Below are 12649 nucleotides of genomic sequence, written 5' to 3'. Positions count from 1 at the left end.
TAAACTCGTCTTCCTAGAAGAGTACAATAAACAACGCAATGCGCAACTACATGCCACTTTCAAGCCACGCAATTCGTAAATGGCGTGCTATTCCGAAGATAACCAGAGGTAGCCGTACCAAAGATAAAAATAATACGTGCGGTGCGTTTAAAGTACATTAATTTTCCGAATAAATTGAGCTCGTCGCGCACGACTCTCGTGGTCAAACGAAGTAACGGCGATGACGCCGTTACTCCACTATAAGCAAGAGTTTCAAAATTTACGATCCGCCGTGTACCGTACGCGTTCCAGTAACCCGCAACTACCTAACAAAGGAAAGAAAAGCGCGCGCGATGGCATTGTTATGACTTCGTGGAAGATATAAAGATAATCATTTAACTTCGCCCGGCATCATCGATCCATATCTCTCTCTGCTGTTTTTGCCATTGTAATATTCACAATACATGGACGCACGTTCGTCACGTTAACGCAAAAACATCACATCCCATTTTCACGCTTTCGCCGACGCAAAGAAAACAATTTCAATTGTCTCTCGCGACCGAAATATTTCTGATGGTAAAATTGGCCCGCCGAGACTAAATCCACGAATAAAGGAAGATATAAAACACAAATCCTAAAAGTATATTCTTGCTAATTAAACTCGAAAAGTCATCACAATTGATATACTATCTTCTTGCAGTTCTGATACCTGATATTATAAGTTTTAATTTCGATTCTCTAATTACTTCAATTTTCTTGACATAACTCTTGTCGAGATGTGTATCAGGACGCAACGAATTAACGAACAAATTCGGCCGAACCTTCGCGATCGCGATATGGTTCGTAAAATTTTACGACGTCGATATCTTGCGAGCAGCTCGAAGGCCCGGCTTCTTCCTTGATCGCAGATACGAAATCGTCCCGCGATTTCTCGTAGCGCCAAAACGGAGAAGAATACTTCAACGGGCGCGCGAAGGTGTTCGCTCGTGCTGAACGATCGAACGATCAATTCAACGTAAAATATCATCCTACCGTAATGGTGCGGGTTCGCGACCCTCTCTCGCATAAAAGGTATTCTATTTACGGTCCGGAAACGCCTTAAATACACGGCACTGCTATCGTTCAACAGAGATCTCCCCTTAAGTTCATGAAATTAACCTTGTGCTTCGTACAACAGATCCAGTTATGTACATTTTTTTAAGTAAAACATACCACCACGTACGTGATACGTAATAATAAATAAATAATTACTTTCCAATATAGTCAACAAAGCATAGCTTTGAGAAATAATAATGCAATAGCAAATCCATCAATTTCTCCACTTATAAGGAGATGAGCGAGTAGATCCTCGCGCTTCGGAGGATTGCTCGCGCGGATTATGCGAACACAACAATACAATCCAGTTCGGTTTCGATGCATTCCGAACTGCATCGCAGCGGCAAACACGGCTCAAGCGGAGATGTCTGGAAGTTTATATCAGGATCTGCATGTACGCAACGTGTTTGCAGACCGCCAGTGATGTTTGTAAACGGCGGTGCAAGTGGTCACGGCAGAATGTAGTCAGACTGCCCGAAACCCTCGGTAAATTCCGAGTATCGCAATAAAGGAAGACGGAAGAGGTATACGACGTAACTCGCTGCGCGCGACACAAATACAAATTTTTAATAACGGGAAATAAAGCGGAATTTGCGCGTAAGCTCTGCGAGCTCAAACGCTAACTTCTCGAACGTTTAATTGAAGTAGAAAAAATACAGGAGTAAGCGGTTAAAAAGGTTTTCTGATTGGAAGCTAATATAGCAAATGGAACTTCGTGAAATATGTTGAATAGAAATTTTAGATTACAATATTGTTTAACAAATATTGGATCTTATCTCTCAAATACGCTATGCAATTTTTATTTTTCGTTAATTGTATGTACTTTTTTTCTTGTTAGGACAAATATAAAGTATAAACTGTTTTGATTAATGGCTACCAATCATGCTATGGTGGCCCAGTTAAAAGTGCCGTCTGAAAGTGTAACTAATTAGACACTTTCGAAAGTTACCGCAGAGTCTGACGTGACAGTGTTTCATTCGGTTGCTTTACCGCAGACGCGATATTAATACACGTAATTACTGGAGAAAATCCACATTCTATTAATAATCTACGACGATGCGAAAAAATTCTGACGTATATTTGTACAATAATTAAATATGAAGAAAACATTGAAAATCTTTCTGAATTACACCCATGGTTCGAATGTATCTAAGACCTTTATAAAAGAATTCAAGGGCTCGGGAATTTCGTGCAAAATTGGAACTGTTTCTGGTAACTTTATCTATAAAATATACAGCCTTGGGAGGAAGCCAAAAAAGTATCTAGCAAACGGACGTAATAACATTTTATCTAACGGAAATTTCAGCCTATTTTCAGACTTTATGCCAGTTCTTGGCAAGAATTCTTAATGTCTCAGAAACTAAAAAAAAGCGTTATTTTAACGACGTTTTTGAGACTCGTCCCCAACAAAGTTTCAAACTAGTACGTGACGGTATTAACAAACGAGCTCTCCAATATAGAAATGTTTTTCATGTCGAATCAACGTCTACAATGTAGATTTGTATAATTATATGGTTAGAAACCGATTTCTGAATGAATCTCTTAAACTATTTTTAGTCAACAGCGACTATTCTGACGCTAATATAACGATCAAGTCACAAAGTTCCGAGAAATTCTGAGGAGGAAAAGTTTGAAGAATATCGATGTAAAATACATGTATATATCAGATTAATATTTTAAGCCACAAATTCAATTTAAAAGCTTAATCTAATCTTATCAATATCTAATTGTCATGCTGCAGAACTTCGATTCATGCTTTCTCGTTGCATTTCTCGTTTTCACGTTATGTGCATTGGCGCGGCCGCGTCGAATTCGTCGTCATCGCTCGAACGAGCGCGATTGCGAAACGCCGCGGTCCGATGATTGCAGATTTGCGTGGGTGGCCTCTAAGGAGAAACGGCCGTGATTCAGAAACATATGCATGCTGAACGCGGCAAGCACTAAGGGGATAACCGTAATATCGCGAAGCGGCCACATAAACCGTGACCAACCTCAAGCGAGCGCGGGGCGCGGGCTGCGTATGCATATACATACGTGCACTTGCACCTGCGACAGAGGCGACACAGGCGCAGAGTCTTTACGCACGTGTTTCCGTACCTTGTTAAGCTCGCGCACGACCTTTGTAGCGCCCGTAATTCTTACGCACATTAATAATACCACCAGCTAAGCAGCTGCACGTATGACTAAACGATGATGACGTGGGAAACTGTCGATCGACGTCCAACTTTCGCATAAAAAAATATCATCGGTGTCGTCACGTCGGCTGTTACGTCAGTCGGCATGAATCTCGATATAAAATACAAAAATAATCGTATATTTTCCAACGTTATATGTATAAAGTAAATGTATTTTTATATATTTCTTCAAATGTATGCTTATTACATTGTAATATCGTAAACTTTCATCAAGTCTCCGAATTCTCTCTATCATCAATAACGTGCAACTTATCGTAGCAAATTTATTACCGCGACATAGTTTTGTTATTATACTTATTATACTTATTTATTGCTTCTCGTTATTTTCCCGATCCGTTTATTCGCTTCTTGCGAACATCGCGGCGTGCTCACTATCGTACGATGCTATTTGTGGCCGAATATGTAGGACGTTCATTACGATGATTTACCCAAGGATTGTCGTTATTACCTGCCTTTCAGGTCAACGGTAACGCGATCCGTCAAACACGCCATCCCGTGACCGGAATAGCGGTCCCCTTCGACAATGAGATCGTCTCGCGATCGGATTCTCTTACGATTATTACATCGACGCGATAATTAACCGACGAGCACGTCGCCGGAGAGTTCGATTAATTGCGGGAGCGATAAAGAGCAAAATGAAAGTAAACAATATGATTGATATATACGGAATGGGAGTGCTCTCTATTCGCAACTCGCGAGTTCTCGCGGGGAAACAATTCTGACGTGCTTCGAACGTGTCTCAATCATGCGCAACGAATACAATGATAAATCCAAAAACCTGCTCACGAAAGCCACGCTTTTCTCGATCGCGAGTGACGCGAGTGACTCGCGTGCGGACGCCATCCCGATTTTTCTGGCTCTTCTCCTCTCCTCGGAAATTCTCTCGGCTCCGCGTCAGCCGTCGTCGAAACAGGACGTTCGGCAAAATCGGGTCAAATTCGTTCCGTCTAAAGTCTCGGCATCGATCGATTACGATCTCGACCGTGATTTACGAGCCTGAACGCGCTTTGCCATAGGGGAGAAACTTCGCGTGCGCGCGAGCGCGCATGTCAAATCGATCTTTTGTCACACTTTAACGCGCTGTTGCCCTAACCCGAGCGAAATTTATGACAAGACGTTAAACGATAGATCGTTCCTGCATAGCGGCCTTTGCTAGCGAGTGCAGATTTCTTCGGCCCTGACCGACGCGTTAGTCGATCGTTTCGTCCGGCTGCTTGCGCCTAAGCGCAACCGACGTGTACCTGATCTCCCTTCATGCGACTCCGCACATCCATCTGATCTTCGATCGCGCGCGATTCGGCATGTATCTCATCGGTCTTCCGTCGCGCGATGCAACGTTCCCGCCGCGAGGAAAGTTGCTGCGAGTTTATGGCGAGAAACGCAACACGAAACTCGCAGATAGCACAAAGTGCTCGATTTTTCATACATTGTTTCTACGTGATGAGCACATGTGAAGTTCAGATAGTATCGGATTCACTTAATCCGGAGCACGAATGTCCGGCGGCCATCCGGACGAAAGATAATACAGAAATCGAGGCAAAGGATTAGAAAAATAATTCGCTTTCACACACACACGCGATTCAACGGCCGGAAACTTGTTCGGCCGCGGGAGATCAATTCAACAATTAATCGTACATATTGAATATTTTTTATACGCTTTCTAGTAGTTCTGCAAAGTGTTAACAAGTATAGACACTGCTAATGCTAACAGAAAATCTCGTAATTAAAGCGCAAGCGAGATTATAATTAAAGAATGAACACGCGCTCGTAATAGAGTTCCGCGTTTTCTAAACGAAACATGTATAATTGAAATTTATTACGCGATATTATCGCGATATTACGGGGCATTTTTTTGCGGCCAGAGTTCCAAAAAGAGGTGAGCTATTTGTTTTAAGAATTTGTAAGATTAATTCAATTATCTCTAATGGTCGGAGAGAGAGAGAGAGAGGAGAAGGGTCATGTTCTTAAATCTTTGGCCTTGAAAGCTGGTAATGGATCACGTGAAACGTGCGTTGAAGGAGCCTCCAATTATATGCGACAAGTACAAATAGCTAGCGAGCATGACAGTAGCGAGACGATACGTATAAGGAAGGTCTACGCTATATTTTAACGGTACATATGAGTTATCTCTGCCGAACAAATTGTCCTCTTTTTTGCTTTCTCACGTAATTAGCCGCGATCTTTTAGTAAAAATGCGAGTTGTTTCTGTGCTGTGAAACTGATATCGTGCCATGACGAATATTGCAATTATTATGATTTTATGAAAACGTCGAAAGTAGCGGCATTTCGTGAAACTCTGAAAATATAATTACAAATAAATGTATCCCGTTGCCAGTTGACTTAGATCCAATTAACGGATTGTACAGCAAAATATAACTTACGAATTAATTTTAAAGGATCCGGTAGTCTATTAAAAAATGTTCTCTCTCCATGATAATAAAAAAAAATATATATATTAATGAACTCATAAAGAAACATGGAATTTTAGCGATTTCTAAAAAATTGTTCTATTATCGAAGAAATACGGCCGCGACGGATAATTAAGATTTTATTTGTTTTGGCAGACCGCACGTCACGCTATCACTTCGCACGCAATACTGTCCCGACCTTAATTACTCTTAATTCAACGACGGTAAATGACAATTAACGGTCGGCACATTTCTCGTTGCGTTTCTGATAATAATTGAACACCCGTATCATATCGATATCCCCGCCGCGTCATCCGTTAATATCCGCTCAATTTTCCAAGACTCAATTAAATTTCCGACAGATCCCGTTACGCGTTAACAGATCTGATTTTGAGAATTCTTATTGTTAAAATAGTCGCATTCTATCAACACTATATATTTATATGGATATATTTTGGACTTGTAGAAATTTTAACACACTTCTTTATATCAAGTAATTAAAAATGATAAGCTAAACGTCTTGTATGCAATATTCAATTTTAAAAGTAAAAAATCTTTATTTGTTTAATCAAACTCTTTCTCGAAAAAATGGAGCATCACTATCAGCTGACGTGATCTCAACTCGAATTGGAACATCGATGCAATCATTGCCAACTGGCAACGGGATACATTTAAAGATTAGAGTACGGTACAGAGTGGCTCACTGCGTTGAAACTTTCTTTCGGCACGAAAGTACAAATATATCACTGTCATCGTGTTAATCAATAATTCATTTTCGCAGTAAAACCGCGACCAATAATAATAATTGTACTTTTATACACGCGCGATATTAATGGGTAAGAAATTTTCTGGAAGTTGGAAATTTGCAACGAATTCTCTCTTATATTCTTTTTGCATCAAATGTGATCGATGATATCCAGAGAGGAACAAAAGTTCAAGCAATTTCTTTTGGAACTTTCCACGAACTTCGTTCGCTACTGTCCAATGCACGCATATATCTTTCTTCTGATTTTTCGCGTAATTTTCTATGCAAAAAAAACGCGGAAAGAAACTGTGCGGAGAGGCAAACGTCGTACAGCAATTTTACGGGCGAATCGGGCCAAGTCTATTTTCGAAATTCAATCGTTACTTGCGTCTCCGCACGATTGAAGCAGCTCTTGCGAAAGGTGATCTTTCGCTAAATGAGACGCAAACTGCATACTGATGCTAATTACTGAAAGGATTGGTCATAAATATCTCAGAAAGACATGTCGTGAAGTCTATGATCCTTTTAGTCTTAAGATAATATCTAAATAATGTCTGTGAGAGAGGTTTATTTTAAGATATCGCATTTATTACGCAATATCTTCGTGCTATCAAAAAATGATGAAGGTTTACCTGGATTTCGGGCAGTCATTTTCGCGCAAACAGCTTCGCGAAATCAAAGACGAAATTACAAATCCTTATACGCTGCTGCGAACGTAATTTTACAGATCTACGACTCACCTGTAACAGAAAATTACACATTGGATGAAAAAAGTGATATTAAAAATACACAAATATTCGTTTAATAAGAAAAATAAGCATATGTGACCCTCCAGTTACGTGATGCAAATGTCGCTTTAATTTATGACGAAGGAAATTTGCATTAATCTACGCGATAAGTTTTAATTAACGTTCTAACTTGAGACCACAATCTATCTATACCTTCCACTGTCGAGAAACCAGAGATAATTAACAGTTTCCCACGTGGGAGAATTTTCCCTGTAAACAATTTCCTATCCCTTTTTCCAGCGTTTTTGACGTTTATCTTGATTGTCCTTCGAATTGATTTTCCATCGTTCGTTCGAAAGTTATTTGCGAAGTCGTAGCGGAACCATCGGAATGTGACAAAAAGAAGAAACAGAAGGGGAGCAGAAACGTACGTTTGTGATAATATATACAGTAGTAAATGGCGATCGACGCTCGATTGCACTCCGATGGGGAAATTTAATTGAATAGCGATACGCGCCGATAGCGAGCCGACCGGAAAAGCGGTCGCATGAAAAATCACGATCAAACGCAAAATGCCGTTCGCGCAATTTCCTTTATTAAGTTGGAATATATGTATATACGTATATACATTGTAATTCGTTACTTCTGTAACTATTAATTCTCTATAGTTGCGCACTACGTACCGCGCTTGACTCGTATCGCCGTCTTTTAATTAATTTGTTGACAATTTCCTTAGGCAACGTGTCGCCTACAGTCGTAAAAGCTGCTCGCTCCCGGCTTAAAATACGCCGGGACACCGTATCGATACGCGTTAAATCATGCAGCAAAATATTTTCCGTAAACATATATTTTATGCAAAGTGTCGTAATGCGCACTTTCTCTCGTCTGTTCTCCAAAAAAGTAATTTTTTTTCTTAGAAGAAAGTTTAATCAGCAGGAGTATATTGCGCAAGAATTTTACTATTTTCCATTCACAGATTTTGGATACAACTGCAGAGCTTCAAATTTAAGATAAGTAAGGTCCACTTAAGAGAAACTGATACAATTTTGTTACTAATTTAAAAATTATTGCGAGGTAGAATTCTTACTTTGAGATCCGTTTAATGAACATTACTTTACGAATTTATCTAAAAGCGTGTTAAAAAATAACGTCCGTCGTGTTTTTCGTTGGATTATAACTTTTAACGAGCGACGGTATTATCGGGGAAACCGTCGTCGCCCGGGACAGAACGCGCTGTTTTCGCTGACAAAGTCTGCAGGAATCTGCAGCTCCGATAGTCGACGTCGAGAGTGTAGGAACCAGTCTGCGAGCTCCGCTCGCCAGACGTCGTGGTCGAGGAAATCGCGATCAGCGTCGTGTGCCTTCGGCGGTAAGTAACCGGTGCTCGAGGCGAGAGGTAACACTCGAAAAATGTGGAGCGCGCGCGCGCGCGCTTCCAAAAGACGCTTTTAGAGCGATGCCTCCTGCCGACCGGGTATCGCGAGGATCGACCCAACCCGTTCGTAAAATTAGAAACCACGACGTGCCGGGCGCGATTCGCGTTCCCCTCATTTATATTATCCTATTTCTGCGGCTGCAATATGCGGAAACCGTATCACGATAAACACTGGATATTTACCGTGCGCAGCAGTCGTCTCAATAATTGTTATCGCATTTCCTGTTGATTTTTGAATCAACCAAATCAAATTTCACAAGAAAAACGCGCAGAATCGAAATAAAATATGAAACGCCAACAATTATGTAACGCGAGAGTATACATTTGTCGTGATTATACCGTACGTTCATAGTCAGTCGGTAATTAATAGCAATTCATGTATAAAATTAAAACTTTCGAGGTAGTGACGCGTGCCTTTCCATCGGCTATTTCTGCAGCCACGTTCGAGCACCCTAGACCTCTCGTTTCGCTTTTGTTTACCCTTTAATCGGTGTATTTGTAGCAGTGCAGTGCGGATCGAAGTTACACAGAATTGCCTCTTTGCGTGCTAGCGTGTTCAAATTGTCTGCCTTGCGATATCGATGACACCGATATAGTTTTAAATACTTATTAACTAATTCGAATAAAAGATGGAGTGATTAGACGGAAAGAAATCGCGCAAAAATTTATTTTTAACTAAAGCTAAATCAACGATTGTTAAATCGAACTTTAATTAAATTTAAATTTCCTAATACAGATCCAACTACCTATCTGTAATGTAGTCTTTTGATCAAGTAAATTAATAAGTTCTGATCCTCGAGTCGTGTTTCCATTGCAAAGTTTGAATTGCCAAACTTACATTAGTTGACAAACTTACAAGCACAAATATGCGATGGTTAGAATGACTTGAATTCCGGCTAAATGTGGGCGAACAATGTAAGGCATTAAATTGTAAGGAGATAAACAATAATTTCGGAAAGTTATGTCACGGCTGTATGGCGAAACATTTTGCGTTGTAGCATGCCGTGGAGTTGGTATAGATGCTCTATCGCTTCGTTACGATTTTTCGTAGCGGTTGCTCAACAACGATTCTAAGCGAATTCCAAAGACCTCGGGATTCAGGTGCAATTACAGGGATTGAAGGAAGAACGGTCAACTGGATGCAAATAAATGGCGAACCGTGATTAGGACGAAAGAAAAAGGGAAAGGAGAAATGCGGATGCAACCGCGTTAATTAATGTTTATAAAAATCGCCTTGCTAAATGGGCACGAGCAGGACAAGATCCTAACCAGCAACGAGATGACCTTTTCTCATTACACCTATATAGAAAATATTAGTAGATGCGTCGACTCGAGAAATTACAGTCCAGGCAGATCTTATCCTTTTCATGATAATCATTAAAATTACTTACATATATGATTTCAAATCCATTTTTGTTATTTAGCAATTAAAATCAGGTTATTAATTAATGTTGGTCAATTAATAATACTGGTTCTTATTTAGACGTAGAATTAAATTAGAGCTGCTCAAGCGTCGTTTATTATTCTGAGAGAATATTGGGAAAAATCGGAATCTGGTTTTCCTCGAATTTGTGCTACGTAATACTCTGGGGCGATTCTCTAGAATTATTTTCAGGAGCGTGACTCCGCGTCGTTACGACAACTTCTTGTTGTCAGCTAATTAGCTGCAATCCCGTTGCCACATTATGAGGCCGATTATGCAGAGTGAGCGGCTGGATCGAGTGCATGCGCTTATTTGGCGTTTTCAGTCTCGCCGCGGCATTTGCATAATATAATTATCGCTCGGCCCCCTTCGCGAGCAATAAATCGATCCATCGGCGCTCGTGTGCTGTGTCTTTTAACCCACGATCGCGCGAGCAACATAGGTACATCGCGCAAAGTGCATCTATAATCATCTGTCACATCGTATCAATATTTAAAGTTCATTTCCGGATGCTATCGTGAATAATAACGAATAACATCGATATTAAAATGCTAGATACAATAATGAACGCATTTTCCTTTATCGATAACTTTGTCGGCATCACGCAACAAGCATGTGGTCGACCTGTATATGGAAAACGATCCCGTCTTTAAATTACTCCAGCGTCCTTTCAGACTTCTAATTTATAGATCCTAGGCCGATCGCCTCGTTCGATCTCATAAAGAAAATAAAACAAAACAAAACAAAATAAAATAAAATAAAATAAAATAAAATAAAATAAAATAAAATAAAATAAAATAAAATAAAATAAAATAAAATAAAATATTGCGACGCTAAGCGAGAGGAAGGAAGCGATCGGAAAGTTAGGGTCAATAGGGCATTGGTCATTACCTTTCTAATTACGAACCGGTCAAGACACGTCCGTTAACGGCGCAATTATGCGTTTGTAATCAGGACGGTGACCTTTAATCTGTCTCGCAACGCTCGTTTTTACACCCAATCGCGCGAGGGGGGCCCCTCCGAGAAAAAGGCAACTGTTAATTGGGGCATCGAGCGGAACGGACGATGTTTATGAAAGGATTTATTTAAATCGCTGCAACGGTCGTCTATGAGTTATGGGCTCCCGATACGGTTCTCCCGGTTCTCCGTCCGTCGTTTGGATTTACGACACGACTGCGCAACATTCCCATCACCGATCCGTAATAGCATGATGCTTTATGCCGGGAAGAAACGACCCCGTTAGACGCGACAGAAATGAATCTCGTCATTACGCGCGAGATGCAATGCTTTTATTTATTGATTCGATCTGGCAGCCGATTGTGATCGATGATCGTGTCGCGATCCACCATATCGATACAACGAGCCAGCAACATTTCTCATCTCCACACGTTATCGTTCTTTTCGAACTTTAACTCGCGCCGGTACTCTCTTGTTCGCTAACTTCCTCGCAGTCAAAAATTCTCACAGCTTTTCATCAGGAAGTATATGATTCATCTTGCAATTACATAAGAAACTAAAACTTTTTCACGTTAGCAAAGTAAAACTAACTCGCTGAAGTTGCATTCGTTCAATTCTTTTCGCATGACAAAATTTAATCTTCATCTATGCTAAACCAAGATAGATTTCATTGAGTTAATAAAGATCTTATTTATGAATGCGTTACGTAATCTTTCTCGAGAATGTCTTATACACATATGTTCTTTCCGTACCGCAAGATTTCAAAGATGTTTCTGTGCGTAAGCGTTTCATTCCGAGACAATCCGATACGCGATCGAAAGAGAAAGAGACTGATAAACGAGCGTTCATTGGTACCCGGTGTCGATAAGTGGCAGCTGCCCGCGGTTGTTCGTTAAGCACTATAATTACTATCCTCAGGAATCCGCTGGCCGTCGCGCGGGATTACGGAACTCCCTACCACGAGACAGCCCTGTGTTTTCTGTCGGGGAGAAACCGATTCGCAATACGCTGATTAGCGATCATCGTCTCGAATCCGATCGCATTAACCGATAGTAACGACGACTTCTGAAGTGCCATCGATCCCTCGATCGAACATGCGCCATGCCCGGGGCCACCGTGCTTCGATAATCGACGGTTCCTCGATCCGGCTCGACGGTTCGCGAGAGCTGCCGCGATCCGTCTTATGCGGTTATTACTCGCGATACGTATATACCGCTCAAGGCTCTTATATCAGATCAGGGTTATACCGAACTGTCCCACTTCTACAACGTTATTTTTTTATTCTTTGGCGTACTTTAAATTAATTTTTCTAGCAAAAATTACGGCAGTAATCTAAAAATGATTGTACACGGAAAAAAAAAGATTATAACATATAGCTAAAATAGTCGTAATATATGGATAACTAACATTTTTTGCAGCGAGAACAAAAGGTTTTGCTACTATTGCTATAAACTATAGCTCTCTCGCTGCAAAAAATATTAGTTATCCATATTTTACGACTAAATTTAGCTAAATTTTTTTCCGTAAATATATATTTAGAAAAATTTGGAGAGAATTGTAAGAAAAAAAACTCTAGCAATTCGTCAAACCGACTTAAATCCATGTTGAATGATCTGTCGAATCTTTTCTGTCGCGGCAAATCTCGCGGTAAAAAATGAATTAAGAATCAGAGTTCTTTGACACA

General features: G+C 40.4%; 1 protein-coding gene across 23 annotated transcripts in view; it reads right to left on the bottom strand.

Annotated features, from left to right (window-relative positions):
- LOC143908294 (uncharacterized) overlaps positions 1–12649 on the bottom strand; it is a 155743-nt gene that overhangs the window by 102914 nt on the left and 40180 nt on the right. For 4 of the 23 annotated variants that reach the window (XM_077425885.1, XM_077425892.1, XM_077425895.1 and 1 more), the window contains exon 1: positions 7055–7088. The exons of the other annotated variants lie outside the window; for them this stretch is intronic. In XM_077425885.1, the coding sequence (XP_077282011.1) occupies positions 7055–7073 (19 nt within the window). In that variant the 5' untranslated portion in view covers positions 7074–7088. Of the gene's footprint in view, positions 1–7054; positions 7089–12649 lie in introns of those variants that run through there. 23 annotated transcript variants of the gene reach the window in all.

The sequence above is a fragment of the Temnothorax americanus genome, unplaced genomic scaffold (genome assembly GCF_048541705.1).
Source record: "Temnothorax americanus isolate GAGA-0224 unplaced genomic scaffold, ASM4854170v1 Scaffold91, whole genome shotgun sequence".
NCBI classification, from domain to species: domain Eukaryota; kingdom Metazoa; phylum Arthropoda; class Insecta; order Hymenoptera; family Formicidae; genus Temnothorax; species Temnothorax americanus.
This window is presented reverse-complemented; position numbering and strand designations above follow the sequence as displayed.